General features: G+C 23.3%; 3 protein-coding genes across 3 annotated transcripts; all 3 read right to left on the reverse strand.

The window, feature by feature from the left end:
• Positions 1–8686: 8686 nt before the first annotated feature.
• Positions 8687–9301, reverse strand: LOC145836906 (14-3-3 protein zeta/delta-like). Its single transcript, XM_082944678.1, has one exon. The coding sequence runs from the start codon at positions 9299–9301 to the stop codon at positions 8687–8689; it is 615 nt and encodes a 204-aa protein (XP_082800804.1).
• A 4401-nt stretch (positions 9302–13702) lies between these two features.
• LOC145836907 (14-3-3 protein beta/alpha-B-like) lies at positions 13703–14386 on the reverse strand. The gene has a single exon (XM_082944680.1). The coding sequence runs from the start codon at positions 14384–14386 to the stop codon at positions 13703–13705; it is 684 nt and encodes a 227-aa protein (XP_082800806.1).
• Positions 14387–15489: 1103 nt separating this feature from the next.
• Positions 15490–16173, reverse strand: LOC145836908 (14-3-3 protein beta/alpha-like). The gene has a single exon (XM_082944681.1). The coding sequence runs from the start codon at positions 16171–16173 to the stop codon at positions 15490–15492; it is 684 nt and encodes a 227-aa protein (XP_082800807.1).
• Between the last annotated feature and the right edge of the window lie 8224 nt (positions 16174–24397).

A 24397-nucleotide genomic window follows, 5' to 3' on the forward strand; every position in this document is an offset into this window, starting at 1 on the left:
TAATCTGAAAACCGCTTATATACCGAGAAAAAAATAAATTCGAAAGGTTAAATATACAAACCGATAGTACACTCAGTTTGCATATTTCACCTATATCAAGTTCATACTATGATACAAAAATATTTACTATTTTTTTAGGGTTAAATTTTTAAAATAAGTTTAACTTAAATTGAAAAATATATATAACTAAACAAAATTATATATTAATAGATTGATCAGATAATAAGGATGAGTAAAAATTATATTTTAGTTTTTAATTAAAATTGCAATTGACAAACAAATTTTAAACCAACGATATTTTTTTAAAGCAAATGTTATGACATAGACTTAACATTTTTATTAAAGATATAAACTGACGTTTAGAAATTAAAATTTCGGTTATAGTACAAAATTTGGAAGAAAATTGTTGGTATTTACGTTATAAAATCAATTTTCATCAATAAAAACTTTTTTATAGTAAGAACTTAAGTATTAAGATTAAATTTATTTTTAATTATAAAGCTTATTAAATTAAGTTTGTAGTAAATTAAACAAAAATCTTAAAATTTAATATACAGTCTAAAATTTACTAAAACTTAGTCTTTTATTATTATTTTCTATAACTAAAACTGTATAGTTTTTGAAATAAATAGCCTAGTCAACTTAAGCATATAAAAATACAAGCCAGGCTAACTATTGAACATTTAAATTATCATAAAACTACAAATTTTTAGTATTTTTTTATAGAATTTGTAAAATTTGTTTTTATTATTTTAAAAATCGTTATAATACTTGAAATATACTTAACATTTACACTTTTTACACTATACTATATATTTTTTACATATACAACTTTATATAAAGTTAATTTTAATTTATTAATAAAAAGAAAAATTTAGGTTTCATTTTGGCCGTAATAATTGTATAATGATTAAAATTTTTAATTTATAGCTTGCAGCTTGATAGAAAGAAAAGCATTTAATTTTTAAATAGTCTAAAGTCCTAACCGGTTTTTTTTTTTGGAATTTTGATACCAAGATCAATGGTTATCGAACGATTTACATTGTAAAAGGTTAAAATTTTGTCTTCCTTTTTTCAAAAGCTAGTTTTTTGTTAACATGAAAAATTATAACATTAACTTTGAAAGAAGTAACTAGCTAATATAAGTTACTAAATTTTTTAAATGTTAAGGCATAAGGGGTTTTAACATTTTAAATAAATAAATAAGCCTTACATTTCAAAGCTTAAGTTGTATACTATAAGATAGTTTTTACAAAACTACTAACTAATTACTTTTGAGTTATAACAATTTTTGTAAAATAATTCGGATACAACCATATAGAATTTAAAATTTTAAGGGCAATTTTCTCATAAATAAAACATATTCATTGAAAACTTATCTCGTCCTTCATTTTAAAAGCAATATAATTTAAAATATCATGAAATGTGTTTTAGAACAAACTTGGTTAAAATTTGATCAATAATTTTTTTGGTTTAATGACCTAGATAGCAAAAATACCTCTTGGCATACCCAAACTTAATAAAAATTAAAATGAGCTAAAGATGAAAAAGAAATTTAAACTCTAAAACGAAGAGCTCTATGAAAAATGAGACTATTAAACTTTACAACCAACATTTAATAATTTTCTCAAAAATAAAATAAAAATATTTGATGTTTTTATTTTTTTATGTGTGTTTTAGAATTTCGACTCTACTACCAGCTTATTTTAAATTATCCAAAAATAATTAACAGTAAATTAAAGCTATAACATTAAAAAAATTAATATTAAAAATAAAGCTGCACTACTTAAAAAAAATTAAAATAAAGCTGTTTTCATAAAAAAAATGCTGAAACTAAAAAGTATAAAACAAATATATCATTTTTATCTTTTTTTTTACAAACTTGAATAAATGTATAAATATATGAGTTTAACTATACCAAAATAATAATGTAAGCAACTACAAAAAACACTGAAAATAGTAAATAACTTTTTCCTTTTTGAAAAAAAAAAAAAAATAGTAAAAATATATAAATAACAATATTATTAAGATAAAAAACACTAATAATCATAAAATAAGTCAACATATTACTAGTTTAAAATTATATCAGTGATCTTAGCTCATATTTTAAATTTTTAATTTTCTTTGTTTAAAACAAAATGGCATTAAAAATTTTATGATATAAACTATTTAAAAAAAAATCATTTATTAACAAAAAAAAAATTATAAGTCTGTTTCTAACAAGTTGTTTAAAATTTATAAAATACTACTCATCTAACTTTGGTCCCTTATATCTTCTTGGCTATTTTTAATCCAACAAGCGGTAAAGTGTAAAAAGTATACTATCTGATTATAAACAACAAAAGACAAAATTTGAAAAAAAAATTGTAGTCCCCCTATGACCTTAAATTAGTTTATTGGAACATTTATAAAATATTTGATAATATTTTTTAATTCTATGAGTCTATTATACAATTCGGTTTTGTTTAACATAAAAATGTAACAAGGTTGAAGAGTACCCATTAAAAAATATGAATCATATTTTTTAAATTAAAACAGTAGGGGTTGGGGATCCACCAATAGTTTATCAATTTTTAAGAGTTTCAACTTAGCTACCAGAAGTTTTTAAAAACTTTAGAAAATTCAAAGTAACTTTTGGTTTATGAGCGATCAAAGTTAGTGAACTCAATAGGTTCTAATATAGTTAATACCATACAACTTTAAATTAAGGAAAAAATGTAGTACTCCGATTCAAGAAAAAATATAACAAAAATCACAAACATAATAACTAAAAAAAAAGTAATTCATATTAAAAACATACAGAAAATATTTTTAGTTAAATAAATATGCGCTGTAGTTTATAGTTGAATTTTGCATATTATAACCATTATTATTTTATATTAAATAAATGTTAGACTACTCTATGACCATAAGAAAAGCTTGCTTTACAAGTTTAAAAATTAAGACAAAAATTTTATTAAATATTGTAAGTTATTAATCAAGTGTACGAGAAAAATTTCTAGAAAATAATTAACATGCATAGTCTTTTCAAATAAATATAATTTTTTGATTAAATTAAAATTAATCAAGACCATTGTTTTGATGAAAATTATGTTAAAACAAAATTGTATTTACAAAATGAATGAAAAATTTTGTTAAGTAATCTCACTCAACTGTTCATCTGTTCAGAAAAATAACTATAAATTTTTTTTTTTAAATATTTGATGAACTACAACTTAGTAAGTTTTTCAAAATAAAACATAAATAAACAAAATTATAATTCTAAAACTTTTAGATGACAAATATCCTTTTTCAGTCTTTTGTACTTTAGTTGTTTCGCTGCTACAAGGAGGAGCGACCATTGAGATGGTCAAAGATTTGCTTCTATAGGCTCCCTGCCAAATTGTGATTACAAATGCTGACTGTATTCCTCAACTTGCTTTGGTGTTTTAGTCATGTCCATTTGTTTTATACTATTTATAGTATACTAATTTTTAGTAATTAGTAAAAATTAGTAAAAGTTAATTAGTATAAATCTGAAAAACATTGAAGTATAAAATATGGTGCAAGTTATTACTTTTTTTTGAAAAATCCCATGGTGGGAACATTATTCTGTAGATAATCCTTGGTTGAAATTTCAAAATTAAAATCTACTAAGTGAGGGAAAATCATTAAGCCCAAAACTAATAGTCAAAATAGAATTTTGGTAGAAAAACATCAGTCTCATTGTTCCTTCTACAACGATAAACGTATTTTGAAGTGAGTTGTCACCACCTGTAATTCTACCTTCCCCTTTAAAATTAACATTAAACTAACCAAAAAAACTATCTATTTAACTGAAATAAAAATCCCTTGGTGACACGTCACTTGGCAAACACTCACAAGGTTATAAACTCAACATTAAAACCACAAAGTGTGGGAAAATCATAAAGATTAAATTCCCAAGCAAGTATATGCTAACGCTGAAACAAAAAATACATCAACAATCCAATTGTGTGGTCACTGCTACCAATGTGAACTCACAATTAGCTATTGCAACTTTAAACCAACAAATATCTAACTAAAACTATTAAAAACTCTACAAAAGTATTTTTAAATTCTAAAATACTAACAAAAATCAACATTTGTTTTTATTTTTAACAATTAAATATAAGAAATAAAATAGAAGAGGTTGGAAAATTTGGTACCATCCCTTTTTTAACCAATTTTAATGGACCTGAAACATGACCACCATGTGTACTAGGTAAACTATTTGTTGAGTCCTGGTGAGGGAAAAATGAATAATCTTTAGTAAAATCTAAATGAAGTGTATTTTCAAGACTTTTAACTATTTTTTTTATAAAAATAAAAAAATTAATTATTTTTTGACAATCATTTTTCAAAATTATTATTTGAAATACCTTCTGGAAATTTTTCTTTAAGTTCAATAATAAATTTAATTAAGTTGTAGACCATTTTTAATTCTAAACAAAATCTGAAAATAAACAAAGCTATGATAAAATTTTCTATTTAATCATAGCTTAAAAATATAAATGTATAATCTTGTATAGAAGATAAATAGTATGAGGGTCAATCTTACATTTATATTTGTTTTATTAGTGTTTATTTCTTAATTTTTCATTATATCACCCTGTTGCTACTAGGATAACTAGTTAATACTTCTTGTTTTTTTTTGTTTATATTATTTTGTTGTTACTAAGAACAATTTGTTGAAAGTTTTAAAGTTGAAAGTCGAAAGTCAGCAAAAAACTGGGAATTCCGGAACATGTACAATCGGACCCCTTTTCTCCTACTTTAAAAGGCCCTAAACATAAATTAGCTTCAATTCCATGAGTAATGAATTCCAATGGAAAATATACTTAAAGTCAGTCTGAGCATAGAAAGTATTTTGTGGCTTTTATATGTAAATCCTTACGTAGACCTTCAAAGTAAAAACATTAACCGAAATATAATATTATCTTTACGTCACAATAGAAAATAGATTTCAAAGTTCTAATTGCTTGCTGACTCCGTTTTAAGTTCCGACTGATCATTAAGTATACTAGGCCAGTACAATGAACATTCATGTTTTTAAAGGGGTTAGTTTTTAAGATACATTTCTACATGGTTCTACAGTTTTAATCTTAAACATTCTTACGATGGTTTATAAGTGATTATCTTAACGAAGTCAAAAAATAATCACTTAATCCCAAAAGTAAATGGTATGTTCCAAAAAACTTACTGAGGTCAATCTTTGGGACCTTTAAACAAGCCATAAGTATTAATTTGAAATTGATTTATTAAGAAATGAACATTATCTCATGTTGAAGATTTAGCTGACTAGGTATAAGTAAAATATACACATTCCAACTTATTCTGCTTAATACAGTTTTTCAAAGTTCGTTAAATACGCCATCAACAGGATGAAGTTGATAAAAACAATTCCCCATGAAACTTAATTTAGTGATATATTCATGAATTTTCGTCAATTTAAACTGCTATCGGATAAACGTCGTACTTGATTTTTTTTGTGAAATTTAAAACGTAGTTGCTGAAAAATCTAACTGTTCTTCATACTGACTTAATGAAATTAGTTTTGGGCAGTATTATCCATCTGTTACTTAAGCTGTTTGTTAAAATTAAAACTGTTGAAATTAAGCTAAATCAGAAGCCAGTAGTTCAGCATCAAATAACGAAGTCTAGTTTTAGTTTAACCTATATGTGTTGTTTATTTACAACTTTTTAGTTCTTGAAATTCAGTTAAACTTTCGGAATGTTGAAATATATTACAAGAAAATTTTGCGTTATTTAATTTAAAACAATACATACAACCAAAAAAGCAATATTTTTAAAACCATTTAACTTTTTAAACAAAAAATATTCAGAACATATTTATAAACTTAACACATTTTTAGTGTAACCTATTTGCTTTATTATAATTAAAATCTCACATAGCGTACAACCAATTGATATAATAATTGATACTGACCATATAACTTAAAATACAAGTATGACGAATATCATACACTATGTTTTATAATGAGTGTAAACGTGCTTTTAATTGTTTGTATATTATAAAAGTTACAAAAGACATAACATTTTATCAAACACAATAAACATTTATACAATCGAAAATTGAGCTAATTGCTACAAATTAGAATTTAACTACCAAATATACTTATATTAAATACTTTAAGTGCTATTTATGTACTTATTACATTTACTTAAAATACATATCTGTTTAATTATTAAAAAATAAATATTATTTACTAAAAAACTTTAACTGATTACTTAAAAAATGTAAAACATTCCGATTACTTTTTATTTCTTTCCTAAGTTTTCATCTTAAATTATTTTGAAAGCATATGAAGCACAAAATGTTTAAATATGAAAATGTTTTGCGTTTACTCAAAAGCAAATCAAACTCTTACGTTTTTAATATAGTATTAATAGATAATAAAAAAACAGCTTGTTAGATATTTTTATTAGAAAAATATCAAGTAAAAAGTTTGTAAGTGATAAATAACAATGAACTCAATTAAACTAATAACTGCTTTTTTCTATGTTACATCAAACAACATCGAAAATCAAAAAATTGTTATTCTTGTTCTTTATAAAAAACAGCGTTTGTTAATGACAATATAAAGTTTTTCATATTTGCAGTAACTTAAAAATACATTTATAATTAATTATAAAAGTACAGTTTTTAGTTTTTTAATATTTATTTTACTAGACACAGATAACATTTTTTCATTTAACCTAAAAAAAAATTTCAAAAGTAGAACAAAATTTATAAAAAAACAAATTTTAACTGTGCAATTATTACTTTATGTTTAATAAAACAACCAGTTGTTCAGAAGTTTTAGACAAGAGAAAAACATAATCAAGAAAAAAATAATCAATTGCTATTAAGAACAAACATTGTTATACAACAAAAACTTGTTATCAAACTTTATGGCCAAATGAAGTGTATTTTGGAAAGAAAAACTACTTGATAACAATTTGTATATTTAAATTAAGTGTAGTCTAATAAAGGTTGTGACTAAGTTGAACGGTTAAATTAAACTGTTGTAAAAATTGTGTTTTAATGTGTATGTTAACTATATCACTGTATTCAAAAACTAAATTTAAACTGTCCAACTAAAAGTAAACCTTTATTAGATTTATAAAACTGAAGTGTACTAGTAAACAAAAATTTCTAAATTATCAAAGCTTTTTAAACTTGATATTTAAATGATTAGCATTAATATTATATGTAGCGCTAAAAGTATATTAAAAACTGAAAATATTCATTTGAAGGTTACTGAGTTTAAACGCATACAAAACCGTATCTTAAAAATTATTGAAATAAAAATAAAAAAAGAGAACAAGTTAAAGCTTTGAATTTAAATTAATCGAACTCAATTAGCCTAATTATTGTTCCTTTATTACCATGTACTTAGAATTAAAAAGTTTTTCATTTCACTTAGAAAAGTGTTGCAATAAATAAAGGATTTACTTTTAAGTTTTTTATATAAAAGTGTGCTAAAAGGTTGTAACTCTTATTCATTGTTAATTAAAATTTCAAGAGTTTTTTTAAATATGACTAAAACTATTTTTTAAAATAAGTTATTTAAAGAATTCTTTAAAATTGTATAATAAATAATGATACTGAACTAAATGATTAGTTGATTTTCTTATTGTATGTTTTTCATTGTCATAGTCTCGCTAATTAGGTCAATATCCGCAGATATTTTATTCTTTTTAAACATATTTAATTTTTTGATATAGGCTCTGTTAAACATTAATATATTAAATTAAATTGTCGAAATTTCGATTTTTTTTTATTAGATTTGTTGTCTTACTAAACCTTATACAGAGCCAAACTAAACTTTTTTTTTATAAAACTAAAACATTCATTTAAATTTATCAAAAAACTTTTTTTCTGAAATTAAGTTCTTTAAAAAGCAGTTTTGAAAACAAGCTAATCAAACGTTATTGTTCAACACAGTAAATGCTTGATTATATAAAACTTTGTTTTTAATACTTTTGAAAGTTGTTTTACTATTTAATAAACTTTACTTTTTATCTAAAACAAAAAACAGAGAAAAATAAATTTTCTTTGATCACAATTAAACTTTAAGTAAAGTTGATCATTTGAAGAAAAATCAAAGTTATTAAAATTATTTAAGCTACTTCTCTAACTTAGAAATATGTTTACTCCAAAGTTATTTTACGTAACAAAAAATAAAACCCTTTTATAGAAAATTGTCAATAGTATTATGAAGTAATCTATTAGTACTTACTACAAACAAAAAAAAACATATAACAAAATACATTTCATTTTTAAAATTTGTTTTAGTACGTTCGTAGTAAAACTCATCAAAAATTATATTTTACTAAATTAGAAAGAATAGAAACTGAAAGACTATAACTTCTGATGAGCCTTACTACGAAAGTACTAAAATAAATTTGAAAAACGAAATGTATTTGGTTATATGTTTTAAATAAGTTATGCACCAGAAAAAAAGCTGTTCAAATGAAAAACAATAACAGTAAGCAAAAATAAATTAAATAATAATACAAAAACTGAAAATACTTTAATTTTGAATTTAAACTACTTTAGAATTTTTAAAGAATAACTCTTTTTATTTAGTTCAGCTTCCAAAAAATATATTGACAAATAAGCTTTTGAAAAATTTAAAGTCAAGACAGAACAACATTCTCAAAAAACGTTTGTGGAATAAAGCTAAAGTGACACAACTTGTTCAAAATCCTTTTCAATTTTCTTCAATTCCCATCGTTGAACATCCTTCTTCAAGTCGTCCAATTTTTCTTCTGACTTACTTTTCAAGTCGTCACTTAGTTCATGCAAGCAGGCAACACCGTTCTCATAGGCATTCTCAGCGATAGAAAGAGCTTTATCCGGTAAATCTAGCATGAATCCGTGTATTTCTGATAGATACTTTGCAATAGAAAGTCTCGTTGGGTGAGCCGGACTCAAACAACTTTCTGCTACATTCAATGCTTCTTCAAAATCGTCCACTGCTTTGTTTACATCTTCATCTGATAGAGTGACGAAAACCAAAAAATAATACTGGCTGGCCTTAAAACTTTTGTAATGAACAATAGCTTCAGCGTTATCGTCTCTTCTAACCCAGTAACATTCAGCTAGTTCTACAGCTTCATTGCAAACATTTTTAAATTTAAAATCAACTTTATCTGTAAGTTCATTGTGCACGTGTTCTTCTACTGAACTTTTCATACGTTTAAGTTTTCTTCGAAGTTTAAAAAGATGATCTCTCATGCAGTTGTAACTAGAGAACAATAAATTTCTTTCATCCTCACTTAAAGGAGTTAACATTTTGATAACTTGTTTCATATAGTCAATGGCATCACTGTAAAGACCTAACTCAAATGATATTTTTGCCAAAGAAACTAAGTCTTTTCTATCAAAATCTGACATTATAAAGTTCTAAAAAATCTGCTAAAAAGTTATTGTTATTTTAGTTAAAGTTTTCAATTAACTAAATATGATAAATTTTAAGTTTCATAGGAATTTAAGTTTTACAACACTTTAGAACTTGTCAAGTTAATCTATAAAATTACTTACGTATTTTTTAACTTCCATATAAAATTTAATGATATTTATTTTTAATTAAGCATGAAGTAAAAGTTTATTAATCTTTATTTTTGTTTATAGGTAATCTTACAAAAAACTTGCTTTTAAGACAAACACAGCTAATTACACTAAATAATAACTTATAAAATATGAGATAATTAGCTTAACTAACCTAATAACTGTTCTTTAAATCTGTCATGTCAAACTAATTAAAAAAAATGTTTTTTGTACATTTTTAAACAGTGTTTATAAATATTCAAGCATTTTTTTCATTACTTCTTGAAAAATAGAAGTAAAGTTTTCTAATTTTTAATACTGTTATAACAGTAAGTGACAGAATTAAGTATTGTAAATACTAAAAGGAAAAACTAAATGAGAAAAAATAATACAAACATTTGTTTAAAAAAAACGTTTAAACATAAAGTTAGTAGCTTAAACAAATAAAAATATCCAAAAACAATACAAGCAAACACAAAACACTAGAAATGTACTTGTAATAAAACTTTATAGTTCATATAAGTGTGATATAAAAAATAAACTATGATAGTCGGAGTCAATAAAATATAATATACGAAGTAAATATGAAGAAGTCTTATATTCTGATCAAATTCAATATTATATTATTATTGACTTTTGTAAAAAACTGTCGAATTTTCAATAAATATTACCAGCTATGTTACTGTATTTGCAACTACCATACTCTGCTGTCTACACTTAAGTAGTATCTCGTTTTATTTAGACTTATTAAATTGAAAAACATTACAAAACAATATTACTATAACCTATAAGAACTTGTATAAACTATAAACTCGTAACTCACTAAACTCAGCACTAAAAAAATAACACTTAAGTATCAGAACTTAAGCATTTTCATTTAGTCTTAAGGTTAAAGCACAAAAAAAAAATTATTAAGCTTACTTGTTTTAAACAAATCAAATTAAGGTATTGAAACCACATACATACAAACTTAAAAAACAAGTTACAAAATGTTAAGTAGCTCAATTACTTCACTAGTTTTTGTTTTATTACCGTGTTCTCGGAAAGCAAAGTTATACAATGTCACTTGAAAAGATATTTTATTTTAATTTTATTAATAAAAAAGAAGTAGTTGTGCAAAGTTTTTACAGTCATTTGATTTAAAAAAATTTTTATTAGGAGATTTTTATAAAACTTTAGTTTATGTATTAAGACATCGACTCACTTAATGATGATTTTTTTGATGTATTTGTTTACTTGTTAAACTATACTCTTCTAAAGTTATTAAACAAACTTGTACGTATAGTTTAAAATTAGGTACTTAATTTAGTATTAAGATTTAGTGGTGCTTATTTTTCACACTTATCATATGTTAGTAAAATTGTATTTTATAATTAAAAAGTATAACTAATTTAAATATTAGATGGCCTGGAAATATTTTTATTTCACAAAATGAGGCAGGTGAAAAAGTTTTTATAGAAAATTTGGCCCTTTGCTCATAAAATTCTGCTGACCACTGTTCTATACTAATAAAAATTTCTACTTTTTTTAAAACCAACAGCTTAACTTTAATTTATTAAAAAAGAATTTATTAAATTTCAAACAAACTAAAATAATTCAAGTAGTTTATATAAATTACTAAACTTAGCATAAAATGTTTGCATTAACACTTCAATACTTTTGTGAAAAATTCAATAAGTTTGTGAAAAAGTAACTGTGTAAAGTTTACTGAATTTACTTGTACACCTAATAGTGTACAAAAACATTTATGTTTCATATAAAAATAATTGAATAAAGTTTAATTAAACTATAAAACTTGAACCCAAGTTTTTTATGCTACTTTTGGATGAAAATAAATTGAACTATAAAAGTTAGTCACGAGCTGTGCAACATATGAACTAACTGACTGTATAGTTTGTTTGAAGTGTTTTAAAGTTTTAAATTAAATTTTATATTTTAATTATAGGTCACAATTAATTTAACTATAAAATATGTTTTAACAACATCGTTATTCTAGTTGTAGATGACAATTTATCTAACTATAGAAATAAATCACAAGACTTTGTTTTATTTTAAGAAGTCAACTAATTAAATACAAAATTTATCACAATTTATTCTTTAATTAAAAAAAAAAGTTTTTCTTTTATCATCAACTGCGGCCAGTAAAATCTGCTGCAAAAAATATACTTTTCAGTCAAAAATATTTTTTTTTAAACAATACAGCTTTTATAGTGAAATTTGCAATTAGGCTTTTTATAAAATAATTATTTATCGCTTATTCTTTATTTTAACACACTTTTGGTTTAAAACATTAATTTTATATTGATTACTCCAACTTTTTTAAATAACTCTAGTCAAGAGAAAACTTTTCTAGACAGTGCGGCATACGAGCATCTTAAAACAAAATAACTCGCCACTTTTGAAAGTTATACTGTTTTAAATTAGTTAATTTTACCTATCATTCTTCTTCGTTCAAAATAAAAAAGTAAAGTGTTTAAACTTAAATTGTAGCTGATAAGATTTTTTCATTAAAGATTAAACTGCTAAAAAAATTCAAGTAATTTATTTGAATTACTAAACTCAGCATAAATGAAAAAAACACTTCAGTCCTTATATTACTATGAAAATAACAAACTTAAGTAAAAAAATAACAGCGTACAGCTTTCTAATTTCATTCAAAGTAAACTAAACATAAAAAAAAGTATGCAATAATGTTTAGGTAATTTACATATTAACTATAAAATTTAATCTCAATTTTTTCATTTCATTTAAAAAGACAATGTTTTTGTATATATATTATTTTATGTAAAAACGTTATCTCAAAAGTCACTTTCTTAGTTTGGTGAACGACTAAAATAGAGCGCTCAAAATAGTTGGTGCAAGGATGTTGTGTACGAAAAAACCTTCGGTTTTTATGCTTAAACAATTTATTGCACTGTATTACTGTTACTATTAATTATATCTAAGTTATTATTCTGTTGTTTATGTTTTACACTTAGTATTAATATTTTTGCTTAAAATTAGTTGTGTTTAACGTTTTAAGCCAACTCTACTAAACTTGTGCCACTGTTTTATGTAAACAAAAATAACTAAGTATCTTAGTAAAAAACTAGAATACATTTTTTTTAACATTTATTTTGTTTAAATGATAGCACAGTTATGTTATTTTGCAAGTGTATTCTTATTTGTTAATAATTTCAACAGTTTTTAAAATTCCCACTTTATTGAATATGGTATGGTAAATTCATATAGCTACATTAAGTTATAGAAAAATTAGTAAATCTAATTTACTAGTACAACTTTAACGCTTTTAAAGCATGATTAATGACAATAAAGTGAATACAATATTATATACATGTTAAAACTATTTTTGTTTATTTTTTTTTTGTAAATTCCTGGTAAAATATGGTTCAAAAAGTAATTTTAGGCCTTTCAAAATCCGAAACTATAAGATATGAAAGTTTAACAAAAGCAGTTGTTCACAAAATAAAAGTATCAAAATTAAGTAATTTTAAGTATCCTTACAAAAACTACAACAGCACTAACATAATCAGTGGTAAAGTAAAATATGTTCCAATTACCACATTATTATGTTTAAAATTAAGTCGAAATTAAAATCTTTAATTATACAAACTACGATCAATTAAAGTTTAAGTCAAAATGGTAAAAACTGAAATATCATTTATTAAACATGCTTAAGGAGTATACATTTACATAATTTCGATAAAAAATGTCTCTTACAAGAAAAAAAAACAGTTTATAATTGTTTTTTTTTTCGCTGTTTAAAGAGTTTGCAAAAACAATCAGTTGTTTATCACTTAACAGATTAAACATTTCTTTAAAAGTTTTCAAAAATAATAAGGTTAACTGAGTGCTTTTAAATAAAAACAGTGTAGTTTACAGTTTAAGTTATAAAAGTATTTTTTTAGCGTTTCTTATATACTTTGAAACAACTTAATGTCAATTGTTTTCAATTATAATATTTGAAACTTCTTTATTAACTGGTTATTTAGATAAATATTAAGTAAACATTTTTGTTCGTGTAACTACATAAACACTATTAGAAAATATTCCATCTGTGAAATACTAAGTTATAAATTAAAAAAAAAGATATTCGACAAAGTTATTATAAAGTTCAAGGAAAGCTAGAAAACAAAACATTAGTTATTAGTTGAGTTTAAAGCTCCATCGTTCAATTTTCTCTCTTAATTTACCTAATTCATGATTTTCTGCAATTCCGAAGTCGTCGTTTATTTCATGTACCGCATTTTCATAAGCTTTTCTTGCAATGGATATAGCTTTATCTGGTGAGTCCAGAATTTCACCGTAAATTTCAGAAAAACACCCTGCGATTCTGAGTTTACCAACAGCAACTGGTTTCAAATATTTGTCCGCTACTTTCTGTGCTTCTTCAAATGCACCTATTGCTTTTCTGACGTCATCACTATCTCCTTTTCTCCCACTAAAAAACAACTTGTTGTAATGCTGCATGACTTTAAAGTATTTGTAGTCAACAACAGATTCAGGATTTTCGTCTCTTTTTACCCAAAAGCTGTCGAGTAATTCTATCACATCATCGCATATTTTGTTATATTTCAACTTTATTTTATCTGATAATTCTGAATGCAGGCATTCTTGAATCTTTTCTTTGTTTAATGTTTCCCGACAAACATCTTCAAGATGTTTAATCAATTCCATATAATTGACAAATAATAGATTTCTTTCGTCATTGTTCAAAGGAGTTGACATTTTAATTACTTGCTTCATATAGTCAATTGAATCGTTGTAGAGACCTATATCATATGACATTTTTGAAAGAAAAACCAGATCTTTTCTATCAAAATCTGACATTATAAAAGCTTTCTAGAACAAACAAACTAATTAGTTTTTTTTTTGTATTTTGTAATACAGTTTATTATCTTTCTTGATTAATTATACAAAGTTCAAACACGTTAAAACATCATTACATAGCACTATTCAAGAGTATAAAAGTTTTAATGTAAAAGTAAATACTTTGTTAACAACTTTTAATATAATTTCAAGGTTTAAATAAGTCTATGCAAAATGTACATTAATCATTTAAAAACTTAACTTCTACAGTTTAAATGTTTTCTAAAATGAGAAAAATCTTTAATAATATTACATGATATTTTTGAAAGTTATTCGTTTAAACTGTTTTTTTTGAAGTGAATTAACATAGTATATCTTAAAAGTACTGTTGTTAACTCTAACTTTAAATGACATTGTAACTTTTATAAGTAAGGAATAATGTATAAATAAAATCATAGTAAAAAATTGTAATAAAGTATTAAATTTAATGGTAAAATTTAACAAAAATATATTTAATTTTGTCCCCTTTTTTTTTGAAGTACATCAGTAGTAGACAAACAATTTAGATTTTTACAATCTAAATTTTACTCAAAGTGATAGTTGATTGATTGAAAAATACGCAGAATAACTAGGATTTAATTTTTTTTTTAGTTATTTGTAATATAGTATAAAGTTTACACATTTCACAAAATATTTAAAAAAAAAAAATGCTATTTTTATTAGATTTTTTCTTGGTATATTAAGTTCTAAATAAAACTTTAATTAAGTTGAACACTGAATTCACTTAAGCGATTAAACATTTATTCAACTTTTTTTCTAACGGTTTAAAGTTAGGTCAGTTCTTTTGAATTAAAATACTGCAAATCGTAATTAAAAATATTGAAAATCCAGTTTTTTAGAGCCTTCAGTCTATTTTTATGACGAGTTATAAAGAATGTTAAATGTTTTGAAGTTTTTCTTAAATTTTTTGTTTAGATATTTATCAAGTTAAAAACATTGTCAGTTAAACCTCAAGACTCTGCTAACTACGAACTTATCAAAAACACGATTATTAACATTAAAAAAAAATAATTACGACAAAATTATAATTATTCTTTTTGAATCTCAGAAAAAAAGTCAACTATTTAGTTTTGCTTAAAGCTCCATCGTTCAATATTCTCACTTAATTTACGCAGATAAGAATTTTCCGAAATTTTAAAGTCGTCTTTTATTTCATGTGCCGCATTTTCATAAGCGTTCCCTGCAATGGAAATAGCTTTATCTGGTAGGTCCAGAATATCACCATAAATTTCAGAAAAATACCCTGCGATTCTGAGTCTAACCTGATCATCTGATTTCAAAAACTTTTCTGCTATTTTATGTACTTCTTCAAATGCATCTATTGCTTTTCTCACATCATCATTATCTCCTTTTCGCCCACTAAAAATTAACTTTTTGTAATGCTGAGTGACTCTGAAATGATTGTAATCAACAACAGATTCAGGATTTTCGTCTCTTTTTACCCAATAATTGTCAAGTAATTCTAATGAACCATCGCATATTTTGTTATGTTTCATATTAATTTTATCTAATAATTGTGAACGGAGGCTTTCTTTAACATTTTCTTTGTCCAATAGTTTCTGACGAATTTTTTCAAGATTTCTTCTCATACAAATATAACAGGTAAACAATAAATATCTTTCATCCTTGTTTAAAGGAGTTGACATTTTAATTACTAGCTTCCAATAGTCAATTGAATCGTTGAAGAGACCCAATTCCATACAAATTTTTGCCAGAGAAACTAGATCTTTTCTATCAAAATCTGACATTATAAAATTTCTGAAAAACATGTAAATTAGTTATTTTTTTTGCTATTTGTTATACACTTAATCACCTTTCTTATAATTTTTTAAAGCTTAAACAATTTAACTTTATCATAAACATTATGAAGGCACTGTAAAAATTCTAAAATATAAAACAAACAATAAACAACTTTGAAATTATCTTAAGGTTTAAATCATTTTGTGCAAACTTAATACTTTTAATAATTCAAAGTTTACTATTTTTGTTATCGGGTTTGCATAAATAAATTGTCACAGTTTTAAATTATATTCGTATAAATTTAAATTTTAGACAAGTTGTTTTACTACATTATGTTAGAATAGTATATGTACGGAGTACTTTTGCAAGTTATAGTTTTAAATAATAAAAATGTTCGTGCAAAATTTTTAAGTAATATATACAAAAATAAAACATTGATTTCACTGAATTGAATTGCTAAACAGTTTTCAACGTGCTATTTTACAAACAATGTCTACAATTGATTTTCTAGACAATAAAACTTTAGATAAAAAAAATTATGTTTTTTACTATTTACATTCTTCTTAAAAATTAAGACAGTGTTTCAATTCTTGTAATTTACTTTTTTAACAGAATAAAACCTATTGCATTATATATTTTGAAGCTTTTCAAAGTAGATAAAATTATTTTGAGAACAAAAACAGACACTTAAGTTAAAAATTTACAATCTTGAAAGTAGAAAAACATAAATTGAAAGTTTTATATGAAAATACACTTTTTAACAGTTCAAATTTAAGAATTATTTTCATATTTACACTACTGTAAATAACTCTAACTAACAAACAAGACTAAGATTTTATTTAAATAAAACTTATTACTTTATTTTTTAGATGAAACCAAGTTTAATTTAATGTAAAATTAAATGTAAAAATTCAAAGTTTGTATATTTAAAACACTAGTTTTCAAATATGTTATTTAGCTTGCAAAAGAAAATCTATTTTAACTTTAACACTAGCTGTTATATGTTTGTACTTAAGTTTTTTTAATGTTAAAGAATTAAGAAAATTAAAAAAAATTGAAGCTCATTCAAAACATCATAAAAAATTGAATTTTAGCTTACCTGTTAAACTCATCTAAAACATGTTCATAGTTGTATTAAAATAACAGCTTATTAGAAAAACCTAAATTTAAGAAATGTAAGTGATAAACAACAATGAACTCAATCAAGCTAAAACTGCTTTTTTTTTATTACATCAAACAACACTGAAAAACAAAAAAAAAGTTATTGTTCTCGTTCTCTCTTTTTAAATAAAAAGTTGATTATCAATGACTGAATAAAGTTTTTTATATTTGCAGTGACTTAAAAATATATTTATATTAGTTTTAGATTTTGTAATATTAATTTTACTAGACACAGATAACATTCTTTCTAGAAAAAAATTGTTCAAAGTAAAATAATATATATACAAACAAATTTTAATGTGTCAACATCATTTTGATTTCTATAAAACAACTAGTTTTTAAAGATTCTTGACAAGAGAAAAAAACGTAAAAAATAACCTACTGCTGTTAACAATAAACGTCGGTTTTGTTATACAACAAAAATCTAATCAACAAACTTTATAGTTCAATTAAGTGTATTTTGGAAAGAAAAACTACTTGAGAACAATTTGTATATTTAAATCAAATGTAATTTAATAAAATACTAAACACTATGATAAAGTTAAATAAATAAATTAAAATATTGTAAAAATAGTATGTAATAAAACGTCTTTAATTCTTAATTAAATTATTTTACAAAAAATAAAAGTGTCTAATTAAAATTATTAACTATTAGATGCTTTTACTGAAAGATATTCTGAAAAAAATCTTAAGTAACTTCTAAAAACTTGTTAAACTCCCTAACAAAATGGTAGAATTAACAATATATGAAGAGCTAAAACTAAATTGAAAATAAAAATCTTTTGAAGCTTACTGATTTTGAACGTATATTTTTAAAAAAACAAGCAAATTAAAAGAATAAGAAACAAGTTTAAGGTTGAAACGAAAGTTGATCGAACTCAATCGACCAAATTATTGTTCCTTTATTACATGTTATTCTCAGAATGTTAAGGTAATTCAGTTCACAAGAAAACAAAAGAATATGTTTTTGAATAAAGGAAACAGTCTACTTTAGTATTACTTTAAATATAAAAGTGTGCTTTAAGGTTGTAACCTTAATAAATGTCTGTTAAAATTTTAGTGTTTTTTTAAATATAGCTAAAGTAAGTTCAAAAACAAAATATTTTAAGTACTACTTAGAACATTGCTAAAATAAATTTCTAAATAGGTTAATTCAAGTTTATTTTTAAATTTTTGTTTAATAATGTTTCTTGCAGTTTTACTGTTAAAGTGTTACAAATTAGATCTATAAACATTTTTTTTTCAAGTCTATATTATTTTTGAGATATACCATCTTAAACATTAATTTAATAATTTGAGTTGTCGAAATTTCCATTACTCTTAATTGATATGTCACGTTACTGAAACTTATACAAAACCAAATTAAATCACTTTATATACAACTACATAATTTTTGTTTAACTTGTAAGTATATCGTCTTTTAATGTATAAAGTATATATTTAGTAATTAAATTATAGTGTTTTACTAAATTTTGTTTTTATGTAACTATTTTAAATTTCTGCAAAACTTTAAAGAATTTTATTTTAGTTAACTGTTGCATGAATGCAAGTTTTCTTAATGTTATTCTAATTACTGTATTTTGACATGATTATAAATAAATATTAAAAGACTCATTCACATCTATTAAAAAAAATAGTTTGATCTAAGAGAAAAAAAGTTTTTAACTATTATACTTAAGTGACTTTAAAGTATGGCTAAAAACTAAGCAAGATTAAGTTAAGATTAAAGAAAAAAAAAACATGTTGGAAAACTTTTAATTACAATTAACTGATTTTATCAAATGTAATTTAAAAGTTAGTAAAGGGTTTTAATACTTTTATATAGTTTTTTAAAAATGCTTAACGTTCTACTAAGTTCGGAATAAAAGCTATTTAAACTTAAATACAAGCTTACTGGTTATAATTCTAATTGAATTTAAGTAAAATTAAAAAAAAAGTTTATGTTGGTGAAACTCATTTAAAACAACTACTTTTTAAATAACTTTTTAAGCAGCTTGTTTGAAAATAAACACAGCTAAATGCATAAGATGATAACTTAATATAAGATAAAGAGCTTAACTAAATGATTATTAAAGCTATCCTCTCAAACTAGGTATAACAAATGTTTTTCTCGTATTTTTTCAAAACTAAGCTTATCAGTAGTCATGGGCAAATTGTCTCGTTCACAGTTACTTAAAAAAATGTTTAGTATGCTGTTATTTGAAGTTTTGTAAAATAATATTTGTAAGATGTTTTTATTAATAACTAGTAGTATTACCTACTTTTAAAAATAGTAGAAAACACTAAATTAAAAAAGCATTATACCAACAAAGATATTTTAATTGAAACAGCTGTTCTAAAGGTTAAGGTTAAACCTAATAGCTCAAACGAAGAAAAATATATATCAAAATACTACTAACAAAATAAAATCATAGAAGTAGTTGTATTACAATTTTGTATTTCATTTCAGTTAACCACGTATAACTCATCAGATGACTATGTAGTCAGATTAAGTTTAATGTAATTAATCTATAGAAATATTTAAAAGTTTTAAATTTGAGTAAAATGCAATTGAATTACTCTTATACACTTTTGTTTAAAAATTGTGCAATATTCAATAAATATTTCTAGATCTGTTTACTTGCAAATACTAAATAAAAGCTGTCTATACTTAAGTAGTAACTTGCTTAATAAGAATTTATCAAATTCAAAAATGCTTTACTAAAATGTCACCAAGTTATAGTAACTGTAAAAAACTACAACTTATTTAAACAAATATACTCAGCATTGAAAAAAACAACATAAATACTAAAGCATCAACAAAAATCATTTCACTTCATTTTTAACAATATAGAACAAAAAACACTACAGAGTATTAAATTTTACGACTAAAATAATTCATTGCAAAACAAAATAATTTAATAAACTAAATAAAACTAATGAAAAATTAAATGAACTTAAATAACATCATGCTCAATTAACCTACTAATTGTTTCTTTATTACGTTTTTCTCAAACTTTAAATAAATTCACTAATATAATTCTAACTGTATAAAAATGTTTCTTTAAAAGTTTTATTTAAAACATATATTAATTTTTAGCTTTTAATTAAAAACGAGTGTTTTAAAACATCGCTTCGGTTGTTTATTTAAAACACAAAACTTGTAAACAAACTTTATAGTTCAATTAAGTTTATTCTATTAAAAAACTACTTCATACTGAATTTTTATATCAATTTAAATGTTACTTAATTAAGTAATAAAAACGCGTATCAAAAGTTTTATTTTAATTGAAATTAATGACTTCAATGTAGATCTTTAGCTAAAAACATATAACTCTATATAAATTTTTTTAATGTAGTAAAGTTTTACAACAAGCTCTCAATTTATTCATTATTAACTGACACTGTTTATTTTTCTACATTTATCACGTGTTGTGTTCAAAGGAGTGTTTTACAATTAGTTGCTGCAATTATTTTAAATTACTGCGGCCAACAGAAAACTTTATTAAAAGTAAAGCCCGGATTTTTTTTCTTATTCGTTACTTATGAAAAGTGCCGAACCCTGTTGTAAACTGATAAAAACTAACCTCTATCTTACCATGTTAGGTAAAAGAAAGCTGTTTAAAACATAAGTTTAGTTTAATTTTCTATTTTTTTCAAAGCTTAAGTTTACTAAAATACTCTAAGTAACTTTATATTAAAAATTCAAACATTATTAGCTTTTATTTAAATGCATAACCGATATAAAACACTCTCTTCACAGAAAAGCTTTATATTAGTTACTACACTCAGCATTCAAAAGGATAAACACTTGAGCAGTATAATGAAGTAAACTCTTACTCAAATACTAAAACTACATTTAATAAATTAAAGATAACTGATAAAAGTAACTGTGAACAAAAATAGTTGAACAATAAAAGTTTGTCAGAAGATTTTAATTTATTTTTAGGTCACAATTAATTTAACTATAAAAGTTTGTCAGGAGATTTTAATTTATTTTTAGGTCACAATTAATTGAACTATAAAAGTTTGCCACGATATTTTTATTTTATTTTTAGGTCAAAAATTGAACTATAATCACGAGTTTTTTGTCTTCTACAAAAAATTTATTATTTTATCAGCAATACTCAAGATGAAAAGTTATTTCAAAGTATGCTGACTTTAAGATATTTTTCTTAAATAAGTTTCCATGTTTTTTTGTTTAACTTAGTCTTTAACTTTACTTAAAAACATTATTCTCATTATTTTCTGAAAGTGTAAATGCTATCAGTGAATAAAAAACAAATGCTGCAAAAATAAATCCTTTTTTCACCTTATTATCTAGCATCGTTTTTAAGTAGGTGTAAAAATTAAATATGTCTGTTAATAAATGTAGCTGCAAAACAAAAAATAAAAATGTTTTATTTATACAAAGCAATGATTAACTTAACAAAACAAAAACAATTAGTAAGTTAACTTACATCGGTGTAATTGTACTTTACATTTATAAGTTTGTAATTTTTTATTTAATCTAGTTTATAGGCTATTTTGGTATGTATTCTTTTTATGAGGATTTATGAGGCTATTTGAGATTTTTTTTATACTAGTTTGTTTATTAAAACTATATTTTTTTATTTTGAAGCATAGTTTTGTGATTACTTATTTTTAACTTTGAAAGAATCAATAAATTTAAAAACATGATGTAGCTAACATTTAGTTAAAAATGAAAATTGACCAACAGTATTTGATTGTGTTTTTTTAAATGAAATTAAATCGTACTTTTTATTAATTAGTAGCTTATTCTAAATACAAGTATGTTAAAGAAAGCTATCTAATTTCTACATATTTATTCTATTATAACTTACTGTTTATAAATTAGAATTTTAAAAAGTTTTAAATAACTTTCTATTGTTACACTTTAGAATGATAAAAAATACTTTTATCTTTTTTAAACGAAATAAAGCAACAACTTATTTTGTTTTTTCAAAAATAACATAAATTAAAATAGTTAAGAACTATTAAAGCTAAACTAACTAATCTTTATTTGAAAATATTCTACAAAAATTAAAAAAAATTATCTACGTATTTGAAATTTATCGCTTGTTTTAAAACATAAAAGTCAAAATTATAATTTAAGGTATACATTGACGTAGAGAAAATTAAGTTATTAAGTTTTTAATTTAAAACAATAAAGTGAAAACTTAATATTCAGTTTACTACCAGGTTTACGTTTACATTTCAGTAAACTTAGCAATGTTTTTAATTAAAGACAATTAACTATATAAATGTAGACAATATAAAAAAATTTAGTTTTCAAATATTTTTTTGTGTTAAGCTTTACAACTCTTCGTTTAATACTGTACAGCTACATATAAAGTACATTTTTATAATTACGTTTATTTACTATAGACTTGATTTTTTATTAATTTTTTACAACAGTAAAATATTTTAAGTTCTACAAAAACATGAAAAATATTTAAATAAAATAATGTTTTTTCAGATGAAAAGTTAATGTTTGTTCTTAGTTGAACTTAAATTACTTTATATTAATAAAGGATCAACTGTAAGGTTAATCAAGTTCGGTGTTTACTTTTTATTTGAGTAAAACTTTTCTTACTTGTTAATTGTTTTATTAAGTTGATCTGCATTCATTGTACTTCAGTTTAAGAAGTATTTTAATTTAAAGCTACGTAATGTGTATTTTAAATATAAAAATTATTATATAGTATTTAATTTTTAAGACTAAATTATCATACTTTTGCTTTCTATCATGCAAAATAAATTAACAAAGATGTTGCCAAAGTTTAATTCAAACAGTTTGTATGTACATCAAACGAAAAATAATTTAACTATTATATCACTAACTTAATGTATTTACATTCAAATTGTTACGAACGATAAAATCAAAGAAAAACGCAAGGTTAAAAACGTTGTTGGCTAAACCCACTTTTTCTATTAATTTTTTTAGTTGTTTTGTAATTACATTAAGTTTATTACTTTTCTTAAAAAAAACCTATAGAACTTACATCAAAAAATAAGTATTTTTCTTAATGTTTTTATACATTTCACAATAAATTTATGTCAAAATCGTTCTTTAGTTGTTCAGTATTTTGAAGCTTTAAACAAACTGCTTGTTAAGAATTCTTTTAATTCAAACGTTATTATTGATTATATACTAAATTCGTTTAGTAAGATTAACTAAAACTTTTAACTGTAGTTTAAATATAAAATGTTAAACAAGTTAGAAGAGACAGTTTTTTGACAAAATTCAGATCAATTACGAGAAAGTTAGAACGAAAAACAATTAGTTTTTTTCAGAGCTCGATCGCTCAATTTGCTTTTTTAAACTTTCCAGTACAACTTCTGAATTTCTTTTCAAATCATCATCTATCTCATGCAAGTGAGAAATACCGTTATCATAAGCCTCTTTGGCGATGGATAGATCATCGGGCGAATCAAGGTAGTAGTGTATTTCAGAAAGGTTCCGTGTAATACAAAGTCTAGTTAAGTCAGCTGGGCTTAAATTTTCCTTAGCTAATTTAAACGCTTCTTCAAATAGTTCTTTTGCTTTTTTGACATTGTCATCTACATCTTTATCGTCATCATCTCCTTTGTCTTCTCCTTCGTCATCTCCTTCGTCATCTCCTTCGTCATCTCTTTCGTCATCTCTTTCGTCATCTCCTTCGTCTTCTTTTTCGTCTTTTAGAGCAAAAAATGCTTTTTTCAAATAGCAAACAGCTTTGAAAGACTTATAATCAAAAACGGCTTTTGGGTTATCATCTCTTTTTATCCAATAACATTCAATTAGTTCTATAAATTCGTCACATATTTTGGCATGTTTTGACTTTAATTTTTCTTTTAAATACAAACGCAGGTAATTTTCAACACTCACGCGTTTCAAAGAACCAAAACACTCTGAAAAATAATTTTTCATACGATTGTAATTTAAGTATAACAACCATCTTTCATTGTAATTTAAAGGAGTTGCCATTTTGATTACTTGCTTCATATAGTCGATTGAATCACTGTAGAGACCTACATCATGTGTCAAGTTTTTCAGAGATATTAGTTCTTTTCTATCAAAATGTGATATTATAACAAATCTGAAAAACA

This window comes from Thalia democratica, chromosome 5 (genome assembly GCF_965202585.1).
Source record: "Thalia democratica chromosome 5, ktThaDemo2.hap1.1, whole genome shotgun sequence".
In the NCBI taxonomy this organism is placed as follows: domain Eukaryota; kingdom Metazoa; phylum Chordata; class Thaliacea; order Salpida; family Salpidae; genus Thalia; species Thalia democratica.

Coding starts and splice junctions, on each gene's coding strand:
- LOC145836906 (XM_082944678.1), bottom strand. CDS start 9,301: ATGTTAACTCCTTTAAGTGAGGATGAAAGAAATTTATTGTTCTCTAGT.
- LOC145836907 (XM_082944680.1), bottom strand. CDS start 14,386: ATGTCAGATTTTGATAGAAAAGATCTGGTTTTTCTTTCAAAAATGTCA.
- LOC145836908 (XM_082944681.1), bottom strand. CDS start 16,173: ATGTCAGATTTTGATAGAAAAGATCTAGTTTCTCTGGCAAAAATTTGT.